At 45.9% G+C, this 25,309-nt stretch overlaps 1 protein-coding gene across 10 annotated transcripts in view; it reads right to left on the bottom strand.

Annotated features, from left to right (window-relative positions):
• The window catches only part of Tbc1d1 (TBC1 domain family, member 1), a 195,182-nt gene that overhangs the window by 57,402 nt on the left and 112,471 nt on the right, over positions 1–25,309 (bottom strand). For 6 of the 10 annotated variants that reach the window (XM_011240758.3, XM_030254739.1, XM_011240757.3 and 3 more), the window contains 8 exons: positions 22,904–22,995; positions 18,580–18,690; positions 16,041–16,169; positions 14,668–14,754; positions 12,040–12,320; positions 9,960–10,118; positions 9,276–9,395; positions 8,001–8,140 (listed from right to left, as the gene is read on the bottom strand). In XM_011240758.3, the coding sequence (XP_011239060.1) occupies positions 8,001–8,140; positions 9,276–9,395; positions 9,960–10,118; positions 12,040–12,320; positions 14,668–14,754; positions 16,041–16,169; positions 18,580–18,690; positions 22,904–22,995 (1,119 nt within the window). The remainder of the gene's footprint in view (positions 1–8,000; positions 8,141–9,275; positions 9,396–9,959; positions 10,119–12,039; positions 12,321–14,667; positions 14,755–16,040; positions 16,170–18,579; positions 18,691–22,903; positions 22,996–25,309) is intronic. The other 4 variants (XM_006504037.4, NM_019636.3, NM_001289514.1 and 1 more) reach the window with 2 other exon arrangements.

Here is a 25,309-nt window from a genome sequence, read left to right as displayed (position 1 = left end):
GGCTCAGATTAAAGGTGTGTACCATTATGGCTGGATCTGGGATTTGCTTTGTTCCAGGTTGACCTTGAACTCAGATCTCCTTGCCTTAGTCTCCTGGGATTAAAGACATGTACTACCTTGCCTGGGCCTAAGCTTTTCATGGCCACCATGCCTTAAGAGCTCCATGCCAAGATCCAAGTCAGAACTTGTGTCTTCCAGACTCAAGATCTAGATTACAGGTGAGCCCTCCAATTCTGGATTGTAGTTCATTCCAGATATAGTCAAGTTGACAACCAGGAACAGCCATTACACTCCTCTTGGCCATACTTCTCACAGAAGACAAACGAGTCTCTCTGGTTACATCACTGTGCACTGGCTCAGACAAAAATCTCTAAATGATCTCGTTTGAGGCTGGAAATGAGAGACCATCAGGACAAAGCAAACTGAGTACCAGGATGCAAGGAGGGACCCTACAGAATAAAGGCAATTCACCAGGCTGGTTATATCCTGGGAGAACACATGGGCTAGGTGTATGCAGCTTGCTTTTCGTGGGGACAGATGCCCAGTGTACTGGAATTTGAGAGTTAGGCAGAGTCGCAGAGACTTCCTCAGTGTGTTGCATGCATGCTTTCATGATGAGTTCCAAACTTTCCTTCTTTCTTTGCAAGCATTGGTAAGAATGAACAAGACTTTGAGAAGGGAGGAATCCCCTCTCCCCCTGCTGTGCCTTCCCATCTAAATCCAAGGCACCATGGAACTCCTACAGCGCTGAGAAAGCCAAATGCTTCTATTTACCCCACCACACCCCTTAACTCAAGCCTTGGCAAGAGAAAAGGCTGGCACTAGTAAACTTTCTCTTGATAAGTGGGGAAGACAGAACTGCAACACACAGTCTTAGAATGGGGGCTGAGGTAACAACAGTCCAACTGTTGACATGAGCCCAGACATGGCTGTTCATGCTGGTAAAACCGAGCCTACACTCTGACAGGAACCTGTTCTCAGTATTCTGGGGAAAATTCAGTATTCTCTCAAGTATAAAATTTATCGTTTGCCACTACCAATCATATTCAGAATTATATAAGACCATAATAATTACAGTGCTCCTGTGTTGGTAAAAGAGGTTTAAAAACTTTTAGGACTTAGACTGCAAATATTTTCATTTGTATGAAAGCGTTAAAATGAATTTACTTGGAAAAGTCCATTTAGACAACAGCATAATGCATCTCTTGGCTCTGTCTCAGGATTTTTACAAAAGCAAGAGCTCACTACAAGTGCCAAGAGCTATAACTCTCAAGCCACCAGCCCACGCACAGGGGCATACGCTGCATTGCCACCACTGAAAGACAAACAAACATTCCTTCCTTTAAATGTAAAGGACAAAAACCATCTTACTAGGCAGATTCTAATCCCCCGCCAGAGTTTTGGGGTTCCTGGTAATGCCTAAAGTGTGCTTATTAGAGAATTATCATGTAAGTCTGTAAAACTTCCAAGTCAAGGCGTGTTCTTTTACTGTGACATAGCCTCACTCTGATCAGGGGCTAGCTGAAGTGAGCAAACCCGTCAAAACTCTCAGGTATGTATTCCTAAAACTGTGAACAGTTTATCTGGGCAACTGGAGATTGAATTTAATGCTAATCAGAATTGACTGGAACTGGGCTGCATTAACTAATCAGAACAGAGGAGCCATGGGTATCTCAATCAAGCTGCCCACTATCTTTTTAAAGATGAGTAATGATACCCTGGAATTTAGTATGTGTAAAAGCAGAGACACTAACTGTGTAAGACACACTGGGGATAATTACAATGGCTACTGATAGTATTCAATGAGTGGGTGGGTGTGCAATGGCACCCGATCTGCTATAGGATATATCGATTTTTCATTCTGATGCTATCTTACTGTTCACTTAAAACTTTTGGAAGCCGAGTTTAGGTCGGAAATAATGGGCCCTTTCCTGTAAGTCACTGGGGCTTGAGGCTTCCTCCCCAAATAATTTAATCTCCAGAACTTTGGGGTGATGCCCCGTAGCCTATGTTTCTACAGCTCCCCCAAAGCATTCTGGGGTGTGCTAAGCTTAAGGATCACTGAAAGAGACGCGGCACTTTGCAAATACCACTAACCTATGGCCCTCTGACTGGTTCCCAGGGGTGAAGGCAAACTGTGGGAACCCCAGGGAAGGCTCTTTGGAGATCAGGCTTCCCATGAGCTCACGAGGACAGTACCAGTACCCAAGAGAATCAGACTGAAGTGAAAGCAAAGCAAACAAGGCCAGCCCACAGCAAGAACCTAAGTGCCTCCTCCAGCTCTGGCTTGGCAGAACCAGCCCAGCGTCAGCAGTGCAGTCTCTCCCCACGGGAAGGGCTTCTGCACCAATTCACAATTAAAGTCTTTTTTTTTTCTTCAGGGCTGGGATCACACCCAGACTCACATGTATTCTAGGCAAACCTCTACCATGGTGTCACACCCATAGTCCTAACTCCCTTCCTTCCTTTCTTTCTTTCTTTAAATTTATTAGATATTTTCTTTATTTACATTTCAAAGTTCCCTATACTCTCCCCCCGCCCTGCTCCCCTACCCACCCACTCCCACTTCTTGGCCCTGGCATTCCCCTGTACTGGGGCATATAAAGTTTGCAAGACCAAGGGGCCTCTCTTCCCAATGATGGCCGACTAGGCCATCTTCTGCTACATATGCAGCTAGAGACATGAGCTCTGGGGGTACTAGTTAGTTCATATTGTTGTTCCACCTATAGGGTTGCAGACCCTTTCAGCTCCTTGGGTACTTTCTCTAGCTCCTCCATCGGGGGTCCTGTGTTCCATCCTATAGCTGACTAATGATCATCCACAAAACCCCTTTTCCATCAATGCTCAGAACAGCACTATTCTTAATAGCCAAGAGGTGGAAACAACTCACATTGTCTACTGACTGGGAGACATTAAACAGAATGTAACATGTCCACAGGTCGGAGCATTAGTTTCCATCAGAGAATAAGGCACTGACATGACACAAGACTTAGAGAACATCATGAGAAGTGGGAGGAGCCAGCAGAGGGACCACAAATTCTGTGGATGCATTTACAGGAAGTGTCCAGGATAAGCAAATCTGCAGAGACATGGTAGATTAGTGGCTGCCTGTCAGCTAGGGGTGGGGACAATGGACTGAGAAGTGATGGTTAGAAAATTCTTTATCTAGTGATTTAAGGATTTTTAACTTGTACTACAGTAATTACTATAGTAATAGCTGCTCAGTACTCTGACTGCATCTCTAAAAATAGTAATACTGAACTGTGGGCTTTAAATGGGTGATTTGTACAGTATACAAAATATATCTCAATAGAGTTGCTTTGTAAGTAAAAATAAACTGTGTTTTCCAAGGAAAGAATCCCTTCCCAGAGCTCATGCTGCCCTCCCCTTCGGGGCCATCCCTGTACCTAGGGACGCTAGAGGGTGTAGAGCTTCGGGGCCAGCAGGCTGGTGCAGTAGGAACTGTCAGCAGACATTCACGGGAGGGAAAGCTGGGGGTACAGAACAGTACCTACAGGACATGGAGCCTCTGTGCTGGTCATACTCAGACCAGACTGCACTAAGTCCACAGATTTGATTCCCCTGAAAACACTGTAAACTTCTTGCCATTGTCTTATTTAAACTCAACAGCTTATTGAAACCTTGAATGGTAACAAATTAAGCTAGAGAAGAAAATCACATCTGTAATTCCAGTACTCACAGGATTGGGAGTTCAAGGACAGCCTTAGCTACACAAAGTTCAAGACCAGTATGAACTATGTGAGACCCTGTCCTCGCCACAAAATTTAAAATGAGAATGACAAATCAAAACGTCCACTTTGGACTTTGTCCTGGGGGCATGCTCTGAGCAGTCACTTGACCCTAAGGAGGAAGTCCCTGGCAGCTGGATGCTGCAATCAAGTCCTGGTCACCTGACTCCCAGGACCCCCAGCTCCCACACTGCAGTATAGAAGCCTCAGCTCTACTCCTCGAGCCTTGCTAGCAAGCAGAAGTGGTCGAACTTGCTGTCTGAATTCCAGAGGTGCATCAGGAAAAGCTGACAGGGCTGCCTTAGCAGTGTTAACAAGTGCAGGCAGGAGCAGCCAGCCAAGGCCAGTCACAGTGGCTTCTAGGATGATATGCCAAAGACAACACATACAAAAACAAACACAAAACAGAAGAAAAAACAAAACAAAACCAAAAAACCAAAAACTTCACATGAACAATCAAATCCTTGGTTTGAAAACTCCATCTCAAGACAGATCTTTATTCACCACCGAAAAGCAAAGTTAAATAAAACTGAAGGAAAACCAATCTTGCCAGGGGAGGTGGCACATGCCTGGAACTCCAGTATCTGTGAGGCTAGGGCACAGGCTGCCAAGTAGCACTACAGAGCCAGACCCATCTCAAAGAGGAGAAATTAAAAATAATCACATCTGTCAACTGGACACTACCTGCTTCTGCCGTTGCCATAAAACCCTGAAGAAAGGGAGACTAGTCCCATAAAGTCCTACAGAACCCACAACTCCCTATTCAAATAAGTTACAAGTGGGCAGAAGGACAACTATCTTAACTCAAACACAACAGTACTGGGGAAGAAAGCAAGCTCTTTCTTGGGGATGGGAGAGCAGAGCCACCAAGACCAGGGAGAAACACTGCCACCAAGTGGTGACAGGCTCTCCAGTCACCCGAGGTTGCCTGGTCTTGATGTGGCAGCAATCCCAGTTTTGGAGAACTCACATGAGTCTGGCCTGTGAGAGGACAGCCTGGGTACTTAAGAATCTCCCCAGAAGACCAGGGATAAAGTCCATATGGTTGAGTACTTGCCCCGCAGGCATGCAGCCCTTAGTCCAACCTCCGCACTAAACAACACACAACACAAAAGCCAGAAAGACAAGCTACCAGCACCAAAAACCACCACCACCAAAAATCAGGCACGGGGGCACACCTGTGGCACCCCGGCACTCAGAAGTGGAGGGAGATTCGAGAGTTCAAGGGCAGCATCAGCTATACAGTGAGCTCAGGGGCAGCCTGGCTGACCCAGTCTCAACAATGAAGTCCCCGTGCCCAGTGAAAGACAAGCACTCCTGATCAAGAGAAAATGCAGAGATGGAGACGGCGTTTGCATTATTTCACTTATGTTAGCCATTAAAATCTCCCCGAGGTAAATCAATTTTTGAAAACAAATCAGCCACTAAGTGCTTCCCACCTTTTGCACAGTAACACAGAAGTCACACCGAAGATCCCTTACGCGCTTTAGTCTGGCCTTAAACGTTTACTTCTTGGTTCATGTGCTATCTAACCTAAAGTTCTTCAGGGTTTAGGCCGACCCAGCTGTACTCATAAGCCAAAACAAAACAAAACAAAACTCTCAGCCTTGGCTTTACTGGACTATATACTCACATAAAGGGCTTCAAGTCAATAAATCACTCTTATTTATGCCAAAAAGAGTTTCCTTCCCCTTTTCAAAACATGTCAAAATCTGAAGGCATCTATTGTTGGTAAAATGCACACTGTGATATGAAATACTTAAATGAAAAGAACTAAATGAAGGCTAAAACTGTTCCCTGGCACAAACAGAACAAAAAGATTCTCTCTGTTCCAAGTGGAGAGCTGCCTAAAAATTATTTCATAATGACAAAGAGTTCTCCTTCATATGGTACGCTGAGAAAAGAAACTAAAGGGCACGCAGCACAGACTAGCTAGTTAAGAGCTGGTTTCCAGCATCCTCTGCTGTCCTGACAATGAGGAGAGAGCCCTCGACAAGGAAAGCAGACTTGTGTAGACAGTGCATCTCTGGAACACAGCACTGGGCAAAGCCTGCCTGCAGAGGATGCCAGTAGACCGCTGCTTTCCCAGGTCCATGTTTACCCGCTTACTCGGTATCACTGTTCTCCAGTGCACCCTGCTTTCTTACACACGCATCCTTCTCATAAAAGGTCACTGGCAGCTCAGTGGTGAGCACTGGCCCAGCAGGCCCTGTCTTCGTTCCTGCCACCACAAAGAAAACAAGAAATTCATTGAGAACCGAGATTATTGGAGGCTCTTGGACCTTGGAGAGCCCTGAGTGTAGACTGCAGAGGCCCAGAGACTAGCTAGGCCTGGAAGACTCATATCATACCCACTGTGGCTGCTTTACTCTATGCCCTAACTACTCAAAATGGGCTATTCACAGCAGTATCAGTGGGAAAGAAAGCCTTTCAGAGACAGAGCTTGGGATGCAACTGGTCCCACCTCAACAATCCACCTTTCAACAAGATCACCAAAGGACCCCAATCTCATGAAAGCTAGTGAAATCCACAGACAAAACCACTTAAGAGACAAGTGTGTGCATAACTTTGCCCAGGGACAAGTGTACTGCCACCCACTTGTCTGTGGTAGGGACAACAGTGAGGCTCTGAAGACCAGAGACTTAATTCGAAGGTGGAGCATCGCTGTCCTCTACTCAGAGAAAGCAGTGTGTCTGCGTGCCCTCCGCCTAGCCCTCGGATGAGCACACTCCGCCTGCCACAGCTTCACTCTGATTTACTAGCACCTCTGCCATACCACCCGGGACAGAGTGAATCTTTACCAAGTATGGTCCTTCCAAGTGCTCAGTGCTGAGAGCCCTCACCCAGAGAGCCAGTGGCTTCCCTGGGTTTCAGAGACAACAATGGTAAGCAGCCACTACTGTGTGGGAGTACCAGTAAGCCCTGGGCTTCATATTTCAGCCACCAAGCAGCTTTTAGCATCTCCCTTCACAGTCTCTGTTTGCTTCGCTGTGGAAACACTTGTCTCGTCACAGCTGGATAGAACTTGGTTTCCTATTTATACAACTTTGCTTCCACGTGGTGAGTGCGGCATTTCATTTAACCATCTGAGATGTACCAACCCTTTGTAGGCTCAGGAGCAGTGCTAGCCCTCTCAGACTTTGCTAATTTAAACTTGTCAGTCTCACAAAACTTCAACTAGTCACTGCTGAACTCAGAAGGGGAGGGGGCCCGCCGGAGCACAGCTCAGTGGTAGAGTAGCTGCCTGACACGCGCAAGGACCTGGGTTCTATCCATAGCACGGGTGGGAGGCAGACACATTGAAGATGTTTCCTTAGCTTTATTAGACAGTGCATTTGTAAGTACAGTGTAACCCCTCCTTAGATAGGTTTCTTCAACACTATCTCACTGTTCACCCTCTAGTTCCCCTTGGTTTTATGAATTTTGTCCTTAGAAACTAATCCTCCCCACAGGATTTGGCTCAGACATAAAAATCAGAACCCCTAGTTCACAGACCACACCGCTGCTCTTGCAGTAGTATCACTACTGAACAGCAAACACATGCTTTTAAAACGACTGCAGGCTTGTGTTAGGAGCAAGGAAGGCTGAGAGCTGTCTCTGCCTTGTTCTCTTACTTAAGGAAGCAGTAAGGCTTCCTCTCAGGGTAGCTCATAGTTGGCCTCCTGGAGTGTGGAGCATAAACACAGAATGGACAATCATGGAGCGGCTGAGCTTGTACAAGGAACCACCGGAGTTGTTTACTACCCACACTTCATGACTTTCTTTCTTATATTATGAATTTTAAATACTTAGCAGGAGTGATGGGACACACCTGTAATCCCAGCTCTTGGGAAGCAGTGGCAGGTGTATCTCTCTAAGTTCAAAGCCAGCCTAGTCTATATAGAGTCACAGGCCAGCCAGGACCGCATGCCCCACCCCCTGCCCCAACACACACAGAAAATGTTTCTAATTAGCTTTCTGCTCCCTTATGTAGGTGTGGCAAAAGTCATAAGCCTAAGTTACTCTGAGAATTTTAGAGAGCTCAATCCAGGTTGAAGTTCTCTCCAGGGAGAAGTAGAGTCTGAATAAGGGCTCCAGAGCCTCCCTTGTCCCTGTCTGAGACGGGAGCAGGGTCCTCAGTGACCTTTTGTCCTTCCCTAATTTCATCTCAGAGACTGCCTGTGACACTCCAGCCAAGTGGTCCTCTCTCTACCTCCCTCCCAGTAACAGGGTGTCCGAGACCTCTGCGGTGTTCACAAGGGGTGGCCTTACCTTCATATCTGCTCGGGGAGTCACAAGCCTTCTGTGGAGTGGCCACTCGAAGGAATATCTGCTGTCTCCACGAGTGCCGCCGGGTCTTCACGGGGGTCCCATCTGTGTCACCCAGGTGGTTTGCTTTGGATTCAAAGTCCCTAAAATGGCAAGATGGCCGATTCATGAGTGATGGGAGGCGTCAGAGTTATAGTTCCGCTGGCTTTCTCTTTCCATGAACAGATCCCGATAGCCACAGACCACAGAAGCTAACTCAGAGTCACAGTGGATCAGTACTCTTAAAGGACACTGTGAAAAGAACAAGTTCACATGCCCTGTACGGCTATCATAGAAGATATTTAACACGTATGCTCCACAGACCATAGCTTCCAATTGAGCCTTTCTGGGTGCTACTTCAAAAGAGAAAAACTATTTAGCTGGGGCACTGTCACCAGAACCCCAATCCACACTAGCCATCCTGTGGGGTTACGTTCCTTAGCCCAGCCTCTATCCCATGACTGCCACAAATCTCTCTCCCTCCCTCTTCTTCCTCCCTACAGCCCCCCTTATACACACAGTACACAGTACACGCAGCATACATAAACACCACACATCCACACCCAGATCACACCTACACAGCACACCATCCACACACATACACACACCACCCCCAGTCCTTCCTCCCACCCACTTCCCCACGCTCATGCATGCACGCTAAAACAGAAAAGCAGCTATAATTTAATTAGAAGGAACTAATTAAATCAAGGAACTAATGATACAATCACTGATGATGTTGCCTACTTTAAAACCTTTAGCTTTAAAACTATAAAACAAAGTATAATTGTTAATATATAAATATCTCATTAATTTTCTTTCCACTCACACAAGAGTTTGAGCAGGACTCTGCAGTTCACACTCATAATTTTCTTTCCACTCACACGAGAGTTTGAGCAGGATCCTGCAGTTCACACTCAGTCTACACCACAGTGAGGCAATGATCACAGCTGGCGGATTGGATCACTGGCCGCGTGAGGACAGGCATAGGCTACTGCCCTTTAACAGCCCCACAGAACCATAGACTATATGATAACAGAGCCAGCAAACCAGCCCTATACAAAACCACAAGGTGGCTACGTGCTTTACAAAGGGCAGGGGTGAGGAGAAATGGCTTAAGTAGACACAAAGGGCTTAGCTAGAGTTCCAAATGGCAGGAGAGCAGCAGAAATGTCCCATCTATCAAACAACTCAGCACCCAGCGCACTGCATCCAGACCTGGCGATTTAAACGGAGCCCTACCTGTTCGTGTTCTTAAAGTCACAGGTGTTATTTTCATCTACGGGAGCCAGAAATTTTAGAAAATTTGGCACAGAGGAGGAAGAATGGAGTTTTTTCCGCAGGGCATTACGGTAGGAGACACTAAGAGTTTGGTTAAAAAAAGAGTTTAGGATAAAGAAATATAAACACACAAAATACACACTCTAAGCTTAAAAAGGAAAGCTCTTCACTGTGATGCTAAGAAGTAGGCCAGGTAAGACATATAAAATATTTTGTGACTGAAACTGACTCTCCTTTTCAGTCAATAAGTTAAATTAAAAAAAAAAGAAAAATCACCACCCTCCACATGACACACTTATCTAAATTAGTCAGAAGCTTTCTGACGTGGTACAAATTACAAACACAGCTGTTAGCTTGCGCACATGCACGTGTGTGCTCCCATAAAGATTAAGGGATGTGCAGGTTACGTGTTAAATCAGTTCACCACTGAGACGCTTCACAACAGCTTAAAGAAAACTAAGAGTAAAATTAAGTCAATTCAAAGGACAGCTGAAAATAGCAAATCCGAATAATAGCAAAAGGCCCCCCTACACACACAAGCGGTGTTGGGGCTTCCTGCAGGGACAGCCCTCATGCGGCTGGGCTGACTCCGTGCGAATGCCTGGCAGACAGACGACACTCAACTTGCCATGCGAGTGTGCTCACCTTTTTGGCACAGCATTCCCACTTTGCTCTCCACTGGAATTGTGTTTTAGGTACTTAAAGAAGTTTGGTGAGGAGGCGGAGGGGTTAAGACGAGGTGGAGGCGGAGCTGAAGGCTGCCCTGGGCAGCCCTGAGACTCACCCCCAGGAAGATGGTCCACACTAAACAGCAATCGGAAAAAGTGGGATTAGACTGGACAGGGTCCACTGCAAAGGGAGGACAGACACGAGGACAGGAGGCTTTGCTGAGTGTCTACAGGAATGAATCAGCAGTCGGGGAGCGCTGTCACAGACGAACCCTGTCAGGACCTTGATCGGTTCTATGCTTCCAGTAATACTTTCTGCTCATTTCCCTTGTTGGGAAATGATGGATAAGATTTTAGAAAGTAACTCAGAATTTAGAAGCCACATTTCCCTTAAGGACATCTTGCCCTGGATTTCAAAGTCCCGTTTCCTATAGACTGAGGAGGAAAGTTCATAAGAGAGAAAGCAAAACAAATATGCAAAAGGTAGGCGTGTCCCCACCCTCCCACGGCTGGTTCATCACAGCCCAGGACAGACAGAGCCATACTCTCTGAGAGGAAAATCAGAGAATCCCGGCACTCGGTCCTTTCACCTGAGGACTGGCACTACAAATGCCATCGAGAGGGGGTGTGCTCACAGGGTGCTGCAAAGTGCGGAGTCTGTCTCAGAAACGTCAGACTTGTCAACAGATCCTGGAGGAAGACCTCCCCTGTCATCAGTCACCTGCCCAACTCTAAAGACCCAAGGATGATGCCCAACGAGCGGCCTAGGAAAACAAAGCTGGTGGCTCTGTGTGTGGCTCAGGATTATCAGTACATGTCACGCCTTCCCGCCACACTCATCAAACACCAACCACTGCACTGACTCAAATGGCTGCTCCTGGTACAAGTCACAACTCAAATGGCTGCTCCTGGTACAAGTCACATGGGCACACATGTCCCCAGCTTCTGCTGTCACCAGCCAGTGGGAGGCTGCTACCATGTATGAGCATGGCCTCATTTTTCAATGTATTTTAAAGGATAATTTGGGGCCCAGTCAGTCTCTGGTACTTGGTACAGACCTGGAAGAGTACGGGGAAAGCTTTTCAACACATTGCTTATGCTTCTCTACAGCCAGAAAGGTTTAACTGTTTATTTGAGCCCAATTCTTGAGTGCAATGTGCTGGCTAGTTTTGTGTCAACTTGACACCAGCTAGAGTCATCAAAGAGTAGGCAGCCTCAGCTGAGAAAAACCGGCTTCCTAAGAGCTGGCTGTAGGCAAGCCTGTAGGGCGTTTTCTTAGTTAGTGACTGATGAGGGAGGGCGTAGCCCACTGTGGGTGATGTCATCCCTGGGCTGGTGGCCCTGGGTTCTGTAAGAAAGCAGGCTGAGCGTGCTAGGAGGAGTAAGCCAGTAAGCAGCACTCCTCTGCCTCTGCATCAGCTCCTGCCTCCCTCAGGAGGCCCCAACTTGTCTTCAATAATGGACTATGATGTGGAAGTGTAAGCCAAAACAGCCCCTTCACCCCAACTTGGTCATGGTGTTTCATCACAGCAATAGTAACCCTACCTAAGACAAGGAGTGAGTGTTGAATCTAGAATCCCCACAGTGACAGATTTCAGAAAGCATCGACTCAGATTTTATCATAGACAGCCAGTCATCAGATGTGCCCAGGCCTCTGGGTGTCATCGTGGACACCCACGCACAGCTTTCTCTCCCTGCTTTATGGACATGGCGTCCCCATCCCACCACAGCCCAGATCGAGAAGTTCGAAGGAGGAAACTCCTCCACTCACACCCACGTGCCACTTTCCCCCAAACCAGCAGGCAAGTTCCAAAGACAACATCTCATGCATTAAGGACTGTCTGACACACATAAGGACCATTTTTGCTCCTGTCTACCTGCTTGCTAGCCATGTTTGCACCTACCTCTACACACTTCCTGAGGGAGCCAAGAAGAACTTGACACTGCTTCAAGTTTTATCTTTTGAAGCCAAGGGTCAAACTTGGCTCGGGGTATTCTTTTGCCTGAAAAGTGTATGCAGCACATACAGTAAGTCTGACACTTTAAGCAACTCTTACTTGCGTTCATGAGGCGTCTCTGTGCTCACGGAGTGGTACCGCATGAGTTTCCTTTGAGAGACCCCTGGAGAGCTCTGGGCAGGTTCTGGAGGCGCAGGGCACTCTACTGGGAAATGACTCAGGGTGTTGGCTCTCCTTCTGAACGCCTGCTGGGGTGACAACAGGGCAGACTCTTCTGCAATGTGGCCCTCTGAGTCACTGGACAGGTCATCTGAGGAGCCAAGGAGCTTGAAGGAGGTCTCAGAGACGGGGAAGGCCTCCTTGTCACCCATGGACAGCTCCTAACAGCAGACAGACAGCAGATTAGATATGTGACAGGGGAATGGGGGGACTGGCAATCTAAGCACACAGATACATTACATTCATAGGACTGTCTCACTAGAATGTCATCTAGAGGTTACCAAAGATATAAGGGTATTAAAGCTGTTATATAATAACACCTGCTTCTCAGAGACAAGTTCTTGCTTCCTGCAAAGATGGGGAAAGTTCCAAAAATAATAATGAAGTTCACAAGCTGCAGCACTGACTGCTCAAATACCATGACCAGATTGCTAACTCCAGAGAACAGGCTTTTCACAGGCTTATAGGAAGTATGGTCCTGTATGGAGAGTTCCCACCACTTAACCAACTTCTTTATCTTTGCCTAGTATGTTCATGGATGTTTACCTACAGTTCAAGGCTCTTTCTGACTCTGATCTAATGTTGAGATTTAACTTGGCACTCTTGATGCTAAAACTATACTGTATGTTCTGCCTGGAGTAAAGACATGTTTATCACATGTGACTTGCCATAATTCAGGGGAAGTCATTTAACTTCTTGCTGCATTCCACTGTCTGCCTCTGTAAGAGTACAGTGAAAATTCACTGCACCATTTCCTGAATTAAGCAAGATGAGACCACTTTAAAGTGGCTTGTATTCCGACTGATGCTACAGAAATAAGCTAAAGTTTCACTGAGTACTCCCTCCTTACTGTATGCTCAAACATTCAACAAGAGTCCTAACAAATCAACCTTGGTGGTCATGCCTATAATTTCTGCCCTTGAAGGCAGAGGTCAGAGGATCAGGAGTTCTGGGCCATCAAGGTCACCTTGAGCTAGGTACAAAACCAGAAAAGGGGATGGAGGGGACACATAAAAACAAAGGATGGGAGTCTTAAGAACTTCATAATCAACACTAAGGTATCTGAAATTCCGACTCCCTGGCTACTTCCTTGGCACAATGCCCAGGCTTTCCACAGGATTTAATTCGTAGCATCAGTACCTTCCCTTCTCCAAGCTTTCTACTACCAAACCACACCTCTTCCCCTCACTCCTCTGAGGTCCAAGCCACCAGTATCTGTTGTCTGCAGCTCTCGTCTCGTCACACTCCCCCTCATGTGGGGTTTACTTGTTCAACTGTACCTTCTCACCTATGGACCCAGCCATCTTTTTACAATAGGTGACCAGCAGCACTTGACATTTGCACACTTGAACGTGGAAGTACAATCAGTGTGTGTCCTGTGAAGGCTGGATGATGATGTGGCCTGCTGTGCCTTAACTTAGAACGCTACATGGAGAAGACTGACTTCCAGGTCTTCCGGCACAACGCCAGCTACAAAAGCAGCAGGAGCAGCGACACGGTCTTGCTGCCGAGCGGTGTCAGCATTGAGATCCCAGCCAGAACAAGTGAAGCACAGAGGCAGCTTAAAGTCTGAGTCATGCTCATCTAAAGGAATGAGTCTCAAACCACACACTACACACCCCAGTAGGTAGTAATATCAATTTAGTGGCTTGCCAGGAGCATCTTAAAAATAAATGAGCAGAAATAACAGTGTATGCAGCCCATTATCCAGAGAGTGCTTTCATTTTAACTCATTTTCATTTTGTGTGGGAGGGCTATGTGTATTTGCAAACTATGTCAAATGTTAAATGTCTTTCTTATTGTTGGCGAGGATCTGAAGCCTTTGAAAACTTCAAGTCTAGGACAGAGCTTTGGTGAGGGGCTGGGGCTCATAAGCTTCCTTGTTCTTACATCAGAGCATGCTGACAATATGGAGGAAGGCTGCCTCCTGACTGGCAGTCATAGGGTTAAATAAACCAGGTCCCGTCACGTGTAAATGACCCTGGAACAAGATAGAAAGCAAGGGGACAAGTAGGTGTGTCACCACAGAAGGCGGTCGGGCAATGCATCATACCTGTGTCCTGCGGCAGACCACGGGGCAAGGCTTGGCTGCTTATTCAAACAAAACAATCATGTTTTCTCACGGTCATGGGATCAGCTACAGGCCACAGTCTCAGGAATTTCTGCTGCACAATTCCCTGAATTCACAACCCCCTCCCCACCTTTGAAGCTGTCTCAATCTTTTATTATTACAAACTCTACTTTGGATAAGAAGCCCATGGTTGTTACAGATCAGGTCTCATCTGTCTAAAAATATGATCTTGATTCTCTGTTTATAGCAATAGTTATTGGCCTTTTTATTTAAAACTTTTCACACAGCTTGCCCTCTACTTGTAGAGAAGTCTGGAAGCACTAAGTGTTTTATGACTAGAGGGGCATGGGCTTTTTTGTCCTGATAGCTGTGTAGAGTCAAGATGGGCAGGCCTGTTGGCTGCATCTTCAGGGGACCACTGAAAGAAACATGCTTACTTTGCTGGTGTTACTTAGAGTACTAGAAGTGGAGCTGTCCAGATCCACACTGGCGGAATGGTCCTGCAGGCCTCTGGCTTTATTACCCTACGAAGAGAAAAGGCAGTTGAGCCACAGCCCCAAAGTCATCAGCATCTGGAAGCAGCCTGGCCTTGTTAAATAAGCCCGGAAAATAAACTCACTGACAAGCACAGCTCAGCACAACCCTGCACTAACCATCACATTTCTGTCATCATTTTAAGAATCATACCAACCTAGATGATCCACAGAGCCCCATGGATCAGTCATTTGCTGGGGACAACAGACAGCAAGGTGGCCTAATACATCTATCATGATCCCCAAAGCACACTCAATAGCTCCTTCCTGAGTCATGGGCGATCATAACTGGCCACCTGGATGTCACTCAATCAACCTGCATCCCTCTGGGAACTCTCAAAGGCAAGCCCTTTCAGTCTTGGTTTATAATTGGATTGCTTTGAATTATCTCAAAGGATTTAGAAAAAAATCTCAGCAATAGCATTTCATGAAGTCATCTTTAACTGACTAAAGTTTATGTTTCAGAGGGAACATGCTCTAACATCTGGAAGAGCTATGACAAAATAGGGTAAGCTCCAGAGATGTGATTCCTTAACATAAAATCAAGTTTTGATTTGTTAGAAGCAACATAAGGCTGTTCACACTCATAGGGTAGGAGGAAGCTTTCCTAAGGAACTCCAGGTGACACTCAGGGTACTTGGATCTTCTTAGAGAGCCCTACATTGGCACATTTTTTGGTCTTGAAAGCAAGTGTCTAATAAACATCTTACCATCTGTAAGTCATGTGGCCTCTGTGACAAGTATTCAATTTTGTACAAACGTAGCCTTAGATAACAGGTAACTGAATGAATGACACTGTGTAAATTAATTAATTTACGAAAACAAAGAGGTTCATAGGATTTGGCCCATGGGTCAAATATTTCATGAATCTGCTTCCAGGGAGTTCCAAATACCCAACGAAAGGAGCTGACAGGATAGTTTTTCAAGTTGTCCTTAGGGACACCAGGGAAATAGGACCTACATCTGGCATGCATAATCCATGTCCTTTATAGGAACTGTATAAATAATAACACTCTTGGGAGCAGGAAATCCCATGGGATAGACCAAAAAGAGGAGTGTAAGTTCCCAGCACTTGGGAGCCCTAGGCACTCAGATTGGGAGTGTGAAGTCAGGGTATGCTAAATAGCGTGACACTACTTCAATAAATAAATCCATCTAGATAATAAAAATAAATAACATCTAGATAATAATTGCTTTAAGTCTGATGAAACATAAAATATAGTTGACTCTGCTTTAGAAATGATTCAACCTCAGTGAGAAGAAAGGGTGCCACTTACCCGGGACAGAATGCTCTCTAGGGACTCTGTTAAGGACCTCTTTGCTCTGTTCTTCAGCGAATCTAACCTGAACCGGCTAGCACTGGGTGGCAGGTCACTCCCAATATTCTCTGCTGCCACCTGTAGTGTCTAGAAAAGAAAAACAAGGAAAAGTTAAGTCCATTAAAATTTCTACCCTTTGGTGCACAGGAGGGAATGGCCTGTGGGGCCCCATCCTCTTGAAAGCCTTGGGCCCCATGTGCTCCTTAGCAACACGCCTGCAAGTTTCGTGCACATTCTACTCCCCCAGATAAAATGAGAAAATGTGCTCAGACCTAATCAGCCAGCTCGCTCAGGCTACTGAATCAGAAACCTGCGATGTCCTAACTGTGGCCTTGTTTTCTAACTGAGCCTAGATTTCTTCCCTAGTAAACTGGGAGTACCATAGTCCAATCAGATCACTGTGCTACGAGACTACAACAGGTGGGGATATGGCAAGCACCGAACATAGGATCTGGGACAAAACCTACTTTGACAACCTTTTAAAATAAAGCAGTATCTTACCTAGGGGGGCATTTGAGAGACTAAGTTAAAAATTAAATTTATCAACTGAATCCATCCTTCCCATATCTTTTTATAATTCCTCTCCTTTATCCTCTCCCCCTTCCGGTCTTTCTCCTATGAAAGCAGTCTGCTTTTTCTCAGCTATGCTAACACTGAGCCAGAGCACAGTGGAACCCCACAGGCACTGAATACGTGATGCTCCTGTTAGCAAGGAAGTATGTTTCCAAGAAGTTACGCCCCAATCTGAGCACACCTGCTCACACGGACCTTCACTGACGGCTCTGTCTGCTAGAAAGGAAAGACAAGCAGATTCTCCATTGCTCTAAACACCAGCACACTCTCTGCAGTAGGCAAGCACACAGAACGTATAGAGACTAACACAAATACCTCTGCCATACTTAAGTCTGGCCAAGTTAGCACCCCCAGACACTGAGGGGTGAGAGGAGCAGGGTGCTCTGGAACTGTCAGGTCCTCAGCTGTGTGGCACAGCCAGTGCACTCCCTGATGCCCCTCGGTCCCCCACCTGTAGACGGAACTGTCTTCCCAGATATGCCATGACCTTTAAATGAATGAATAGTCATTCCAACACAGAACAGAGTGTCTACTCACGTCTGTCACTTATCATGGCTGCTACCTACGTTCTGGCTTCTGCCCCTAGGGGAAACTGTTACTCTTTACTGGAATCTCCCGACCACCAGTACCACCCACCATGGCAAGCACTCTCTTGAATTTGGTGCTTATATTAATTCATATTTTGTATTTTAATTTACATCTATTCATAAAACATATGCTGCCTCACATGTACATAACCACCTAAGGAATAGATGCCACTATTAGTGTGGCCACTATCAAAGTCAGCATGAAGATTCGTCAAAACTCTAGAAAGAGAACTACCACGTGACCCAGGCAGGCCACTCTTGGCTGTGTACTCACAGGATTCTAAGCCAGCATACACAGAGCCACCTTCACATCCATGTTTACTGCAGTGCTAGTCAAATTAGCAAGGAACAGAATCAGCTTAGATGCCCATCAATAAATGAATGAATAAAGCAAATGTGGTGCAGGCATACAACAGAGTTTCATTCGGCCACATAAACGAACAAAATTATGCCATCTGAAGGAAATGGATGGAACTAGAGATAAACATGGTAACTGAAATAAGCCAGACTTAGAAGAACAAATGTCACTTTTTCTCTCATATGTGAAATCTCGATTTAAATAACACACACACACACACACACACACACACTGTCATACCACACCACACAAGTCTTTCTGCAATTATCTTTCTTCTCCCAATATTGTTTTAAATATTTATTCATGCTCAAAAATGCTTCTGGCTGACTCCCTTCAGCCAGAGTACAGTCTAAGTGCATTGTATAACAAACCTATTCCTGGCCCTGCTACTAAGTATTATTTACTCCATTTTCCGACTTTTAGGATGGAGGCTGCAGTGAACTCTCTTGTACATAGCTCCTGAAGCACTCACATAAAAGGTTTTGCAAGGGAAATAATGGGGACAACACTGCTGGGTCACAGGGTCTAAGCACCACAGCGACAGCAGGCATCCTCAAGTTTCTCTCCTGAGATGCTTCCAGGTCATAGCCATGGCACTGGGGCACAAGAGAATGCCTTTTCAGGACACCTGCAGCGTTCTTACACTTCTGCCAAATGATGGATACAGACCGCTCTCTGACTGTGGCCTAATTCCTACTGCTAGGACACATTTAAAACATGTCTTAACTACTCCAAGACTCTATGTCTTCTGTGAGATAATGTAATCTCAATTCAAAGGGCAAAAGCAACAAAGACCAGCTTCTCCCACGTGCTGTGGCTCCGAAATGTCTCTCGCCATCTTTAAACACAACCAACCGTCCCTCATTTTCTCCAGCTGTGCAACAATGAAAAGGAAGCCTATGGGGAGGAGGAGGCTCTCTAGCTTCTGTGTCTAAGTAAGCAGCCCCATAAGGGGCCCCCCGGGTCAGAGGGCGCTCACCTGCTTTGGCTCCCCAGTGTGGCTGTGCTCTTTTTGCTTCTCTTCATATAAGCACCTCAGAAAAGAAATAATTAATTCATTCTCTCGCTGCTCGTTTCTTGGTCTCAATTTCTTTTGGGGGGAAAAAGATCAGAAACATAAACATTACATTTCTTTTCTTATTGTCGACAAAACTGCAGTGTGCTAACAACCTCCACCCAGGAACGAGTGCTTTTCTTCCATGACCTCACTAGGGGGCACCAGTCACCCTAAGAGTGCAGGCAACTGTTTAACCGAACGGAGGGCAGAGCTAACTGGGCCGTATTTAGGAGTCATCTTCGATGTCCTTTTACCCAAGATAAAAATTTTAACGTCAAATAGTGGGGGTCAAAATAGTTAATAAATAAACAGCTTTTAAAAAGAGATAAAACAAAATCTATGTAAACACCCAGAGTCAAGTCATAATGGTTACACATTTATAAGCTCTTAAGACTGGGGATCTAGAAAGGAACTCGTCAATTGGATCCAGGGTCAAGCTGTTACGGGGTGAGTGCTCCCGTCATGTGGCCCGTGTGTCCCTGTGAAGCAGACACTTTGATGAACACGTGTATGCCAAGTTCTCAGTCGTCCTCCCACGCCCTCCTCTCCCCTCCTCCTCTGTCTCTGTCCCTCCCTTTCTACCCTCTCTCTGGTCCTTTAGCTCTCCTTTTTTAAATTCACAAGGACGTTTAATTTGCCAGCAGTGGCAAGGCACACTGCTTAACAAATGAGAACATGCAGGTTTTAGTTACCACTCATCCCACCTAGCCATAGTGGTTCACAAAATACTGTGGGCTCTCCCCTCCACCTTCCAAATCTTTGCATTTGAATTATCAGCCACAGGGTATTTTCAGAAGTCATCTAATTCAACACATTCCTTTCTGTGAATGAAAATAAAACCAATTGCCCAAATCACCCCAGAGAGACACAGAGTTCCTGGCCATCCGCCTTGTTCTTCTCTAACTCCAGACTGTGGCCTGCCCTTGAACAGGTCAGGAATGACGAGCGGACGGATCAGCTACACACGCAGCAGAGTCTGTGTCAGTGCCACCACTGGCTAATTTCTTCCCAGCTAACGAAGGGACATTGGCGTTATCCTTAGAGTCACAAGCATTAACGATAAGGAAAGCTTAATCCAGAATTCTGATAATCCAGCCTTCCGGAAAAGGTCATTTGGAATTGCAAGTTTTAAAGGTTGATAAGATGCCTCAGCGGATAAAGGCACTCACTGCCAACCATCTGACCTCAGTCTGATCACGGGAACTATGCAGTGCAACTCTGAGTGCTCGTGCACACACATACCAACAACAGAGATCCAGAGAGAGGGGGTCAAAACTTCAAACTGACAGAAAAATGAAGTAACAAGCAGGCATGGGGAAGTACTGCAGGAGCCAGGAGACCCCCAACGAACTCATTAACCACCCCAGGCAATGGCTGCAGCGCAGCAGAAATGCATTATCTGTGGTGTCACAGAGTCAAGAAATAAATACTTCCTCAGAATCTTTTTGAAGTATGGCGACGCTACCCTCCCACTGCATTCAAGAAGATCAGGGATGTGTCGCCACCCTAAAATCTCTCCTGTGGTTCACCATTCTCTACAGTGGCTAAACCACTACTTCTTTCAGTTTTTATTCACATCCATTAATCAGAGTGACAATCACAAAAATGATTATGAATCAAGTTGAGTAGCATCACTTTGTGGTCAATAATTTGTTCACAGTCAGAGGTGCCAGAAGCTGGTATGGCAGTTACCAGGGGCAGTGATATCTAGGACAGTGACAGGTGCATTCAGCAGCAGAGAAAAGGCTCCATGCTCACCCTCAGTGCTGACCGAAATGGTGCATACAGCATCCACTTGTGTGCTTTTCTATAAATGTGTTATATGTCCATTTAAACAATCAAAACAGCCAAGCTGCTTGGGAAAAGTACTGAAAGTTAGTTTCTCAACCTTGTTTCCCCAAGGGTCCTCTAGAGTACCATAAAAGCAACAGAGAAACCTCTGACACTGATAGTGAGGATGCAAACACTGAGAAAGCTTAAGAAGGGATAAGACGCTGCAAGGACACCAGGTAGGCCTTGCTTTGCTGTGAGAATGCCAGGTAAGCTGCGCTTTGCTTGAATACCACGCTAAGGATTTAACTAAAGACTTGGAGCCATTGTTTTTACTATCACTGTTGCAATGTCAGCTTGAAGGCAGATATTTCTGCTGAAGATGGCTAGTACAATCTGGGGCACTTAAAAAGATTAGGACAAGCCGGGCGTTGGTGGCGCACGCCTTTAAACCCAGCACTCAGGAGGCAGAGGCAGGCGGATTTCTGAGTTTGAGGCCAGCCTGATCTACAGAGTGAGTTCCAGGACAGCCAGGGCTACACAGAGAAACCCTGCCTCAAAAAAAAAAAAACAAAACAAAACAAAAAAACAAACAAACAAACAAAACAAAGACGATTAGGACAGCAGGAGAAGAGAGCAGGACCCTGGATGTCCCTGCCACAGGTGACCCCTGCTCATGTTTGAAATATTCTGTCAAGCACCTTGTAAATAAAATGGTAGTTGTGTGGTGTCCTGAGGTCTTTCAGGTGAGGACAGGCTAACACCCCAGAGCCCGTCCGCTATTGAGTACTCTGAGGGTTCAAGGTCAGCCACCATCATCTCCAGCACATTTGCCTAGTTATTAAAGCTTTCTCCTAAAAAAACACTTAGTATGATACGCATCATTACTAACGACACAGTATGCATCATTGTTAATGGTAATTACATTGGCTTTATAATAATTGACCTTTGGGAGAGCTTTTCAGAAATAAATTGCCCTCCAGGAAAGATTACATCACATTTTTATATGACCTTTTTGACCTATGTGAATTTTCAAATACGTTAGTAGGGACAGTCACTGATAAGTGACCAAGACTAGAAAAACCATGAAAGCCATTCAGGAAGACCATCAACATGCCATCATGGAAGATCAAATATGTATCTCTCAAAAAAGCCTACGTCTGCATCGGTGGAAGGTAAAGGATGAGCTGGGTTTTCTCAGCCAGTGAACAACATGACTGCTTCTGCTCTTCAGAGCCATCAGAATCTAGAGCTGCGGAGAGCACTAACTTGCACTCTGCAATAGCATCACAATAGCTCTGCTTTTCAAGTACACTTTTATTATGTGCTGTTTTCCCATGTCTCTGCTCACAGACGAGAGGGGTCATGTCCATTAGACTCCTTGCTACTGCAGGAGGACATCAAACAGCCTGTTTGCAGTGCAGGAGGGTTTTGGGAACTGCCTTCCTAAGGCACCGCCCCTCTGCTCAGGGAAAGCTACGTGGTGCTGTCTACATCAAAGTGAAAACCATTAGGGAAGGGAGGTGCATCTTCCCTGCCTGCCTGCCTGCCTGCCAGGAAGATGCTCTCGAGTGACCTGGTAGCACCGTGGCCTAAGTGGGTTCACACTGATGGCCTTGGCTGCAGTTGCAATGCATTAAGAATAAGAAGCAAAGCACAGGCAAATAAAACAACCCTCAAGGCCATCTGCTAAATGAAAACAACCACCACAAAATCTTCCTATTCTTTCTACAAATGTATGCCAAGCCTACAGAACAAGGGAACTGAAGAACTTTAGTGAGAACAGAAAGAAAGCTGAGCCTTTTCATCCCCTCCCTCACAGGGATGAGAACAAAGGCATGGCTACCTGCTTGTCTGGTTTAGTTGGCCCCTAACTGTGGAACTTGACAAGGCACTAGTGGGCACACACAACACACACACATGCACACACGCAAAGACGTATTAATTCTTTGTCTTACTGCACTTGCCAAAACCCCACAAAAATGGCTCCAGGTTCTGGCAGACATGAAATCCGTGTTGAGCTCCCTCCTGACAAGCAGGCCTTAGGCAGGCCTGACACTGTGGCCTGGTTTCCCCAGATGCAGCAGCTTCAAGCATGGTAAAAGCAGACTTCCAGGTCTAACGCATGCAGCTCATGTGTGTGCTTCTGTGTTTGCTGGTTTCAGTCTGTTTTGATTTTTGCGTTTCAGTTTAAGGCTCTAACATATGACACATACATTTTCAAAACAGACAACAAAAAATACAGAAGGGCCAGTTGTGCTCAAACCCATGTACAAATGCCTTGTGACTTCATGGGAAGAGACTGACGGAGGCTCCCAGGAGCAAAGGAGAGCATGTGGCCTCCTGCCTCCTGGTCTACCCAGGTTTTAACAGGACACTGGCTCATGCCCCTGGGAAGTGGTGGCACCGCTGACTCCTCACCACCCACAGGACACTCCACAAGCACGCTCCCTGCTGTGCTTCCCGGCTACTGTACCTGAACCTCCTCGAATATGGTGGCCTGCTCCTGATTGGTCAGTGTGGTCAAGTGCTTCTGGAGTTCTAATTTGGTTTTAGATGAATTCATTCCTGTCGAGAAGAGAGAAAAAGACAAGGGGTCTGTGGGGGGAGTCCTGAGTTGGATTTACCACCTCCCAAACTCATTTCCTTCACCTTCTCACCACCCACTTCAGGACACTAGATTTGACAATAGCATCACTGTGAACTCACTGAATGCTGCTGTGTGAGGAGCTGCACTCCGAGACCCAACTTGAATTTCACTGAATTCTCAAGACAACTCCACGAGTGTGATATTATCCAAATCTCATACGCAGGAAGACCAAGGACACAGAGTTTTATAAAGCCACTTCAAATGCGGCCCTTGTATACTCTGCCCGAGGTGCACACAGCTCCAAATTACTGTTTGGTGTTAAAATGCTGAAGGCAACCCAAACATTTCCTTCAACAATGACAAACTCTTCTAACTACAAGAGAACGTGAATCCACTCTTAATAACAAGCAGCTGGTGCTGATTTGAAACTGAATCCTACCTCTCCCTTGACTTCCACTTACATCCCAACAGACACACGCCCTTGTGTGGCTGACACTCATCGCGTGTTTAATTGTCTTAAGACCAGACCATTGCCATTACCGAGGATTCTGAGGAAACGCTATAAAAATGACCACATAAAAGCCCAGCACCGATTACAATCTCAAGACATTCCATCCCTGCATGAATACAGTACAGGGCTTAGTTTGTGGTTTTTTGATGTCAGGTATAGAGTCAGAGAACATGTGAAGTCTGAGAACTGGTTAGTCTGACCTCCACGGAATAAAGACCTATTGCTAGCTTCTGCTAGCCCAAGTCTCCCCATGCTGAGGAAGGAGCCCTGCTCAGGGGCTGGACAAAGCTTATAGTGAAATAATTTATGGCCACCAGAAATATAAGGCCAAACAAGAGTCCTTTATTCAAGATGGTGACAAAGAGCAAACTCCTGCCACCAAAAAAACCTCTTGGCCCTGAATTGAGTGAGGCAGGGTAGGTTTTATAAATAAAACCGACAATTACATCATACCAAAACCAGGTATGTAGAGCTGGAGTGGGGAGCAGGGAGACTCAAAGAATGGAATTCAATTGATTTAAACGGTTTGTTTCACTCTGTCAAACAATGAACCTCCTGAGCGGCAGCTAAGGCTGCATGGGAACTTCTGCACAGCAGGATGTGCTTACAGGGCCCTGGGGGGCAGCTAAGTAAAGACTGTGACTACTTAGTTAAGTAGCAGGGGCAGTGGTCAAAGCATCTCCACGGAGGAGGGCTGGAGAGAAAGGAGGCTGCCAGAGCACGGAGCCGGGTGACTCAGGAAACATACTTCCACTGCACAGCTGAGTGTGCGTGTCCACAGCTCATGACTTGGGAACTCACGAGAGGCCAGAAGTCTGTCAGTAGCTACTCTGTCCCAAAGCCAGTGTCCCTCTCTCTTCTTTCAGTTGGAGGTCAGCCCAGCCCTCCTTACTGGCTACACAGGCACAAGGTACTGACCCTATGCAAAGTCCAGCAGGCACTTCCGCTTCCAGAATGTTTTTTCCTTATTTTGTCTTAAACCAAGATGAACTCTACAAGGCCACCATAAAACTAATGCCATTTCATTCAGTACTTCCTATGTTGAGATCTCAAAGTAATCACAGATTATTTTTTTAGTAATCTTTTTTTTAATGTTTACATGATGGTTTATTTATTTTTATTTTTTAAAGATTTATTTATTATTATACATAAGTACACTGTAGCTGACTTCAGATGAACCAGAAGAGGGAGTCAGATCTCATTATGGGTGGTTGTGAGCCACCATGTGGTTGCTGGGATTTGAACTCAGGACCTTTGGAAGAGCAGAAAGTGCTCTTACCCACTGAGTCATCCTGCCAGCCCTGTTTTTAGTAATCTCAATGTATAGATAAGAAACCAAGATGCTAAAATCATATATTTTGTCCAACTAAGGAGGTAAGTTGTCTGCTTCCAGAACCAGATCACTATGGATTGGTAGAATCACGTGGTCCAACACACAGATGGCTCCAGGACATAAGTGAATACAGAGGAGGGATGAGGTAGAGAAAAGGCCAGAGGGGCAGGCTCAAGGCTTTCTGTAGCAATACTTCAATACTGAAGCACAATGGTGTCTAAGTTTAATAAGTACCCAGTGAAAACCAACTAAAAACCTTTCCAAATATAAAAAAAAAAGGTCCCTGATCTAGTCTAAGCAACAAACTCTGCACTGTTAGCCAGTCAGGGAAGCTTCAGGCCTCTAGGAAAGTTAGACTAGAATAGTTAGACCACACACTGAAAACCTCAGGCTGAATCCTAAGCCTCGGCCTCTTCTTCACCATACTCATGGTCGGGTCCTCTGACTG

This window comes from Mus musculus, chromosome 5, assembly GCF_000001635.26.
Source record: "Mus musculus strain C57BL/6J chromosome 5, GRCm38.p6 C57BL/6J".
NCBI classification, from domain to species: domain Eukaryota; kingdom Metazoa; phylum Chordata; class Mammalia; order Rodentia; family Muridae; genus Mus; species Mus musculus.
The sequence above is the reverse complement of the archived record's forward strand: the minus strand, read 5'-3'. Positions and strand labels throughout refer to the sequence as shown.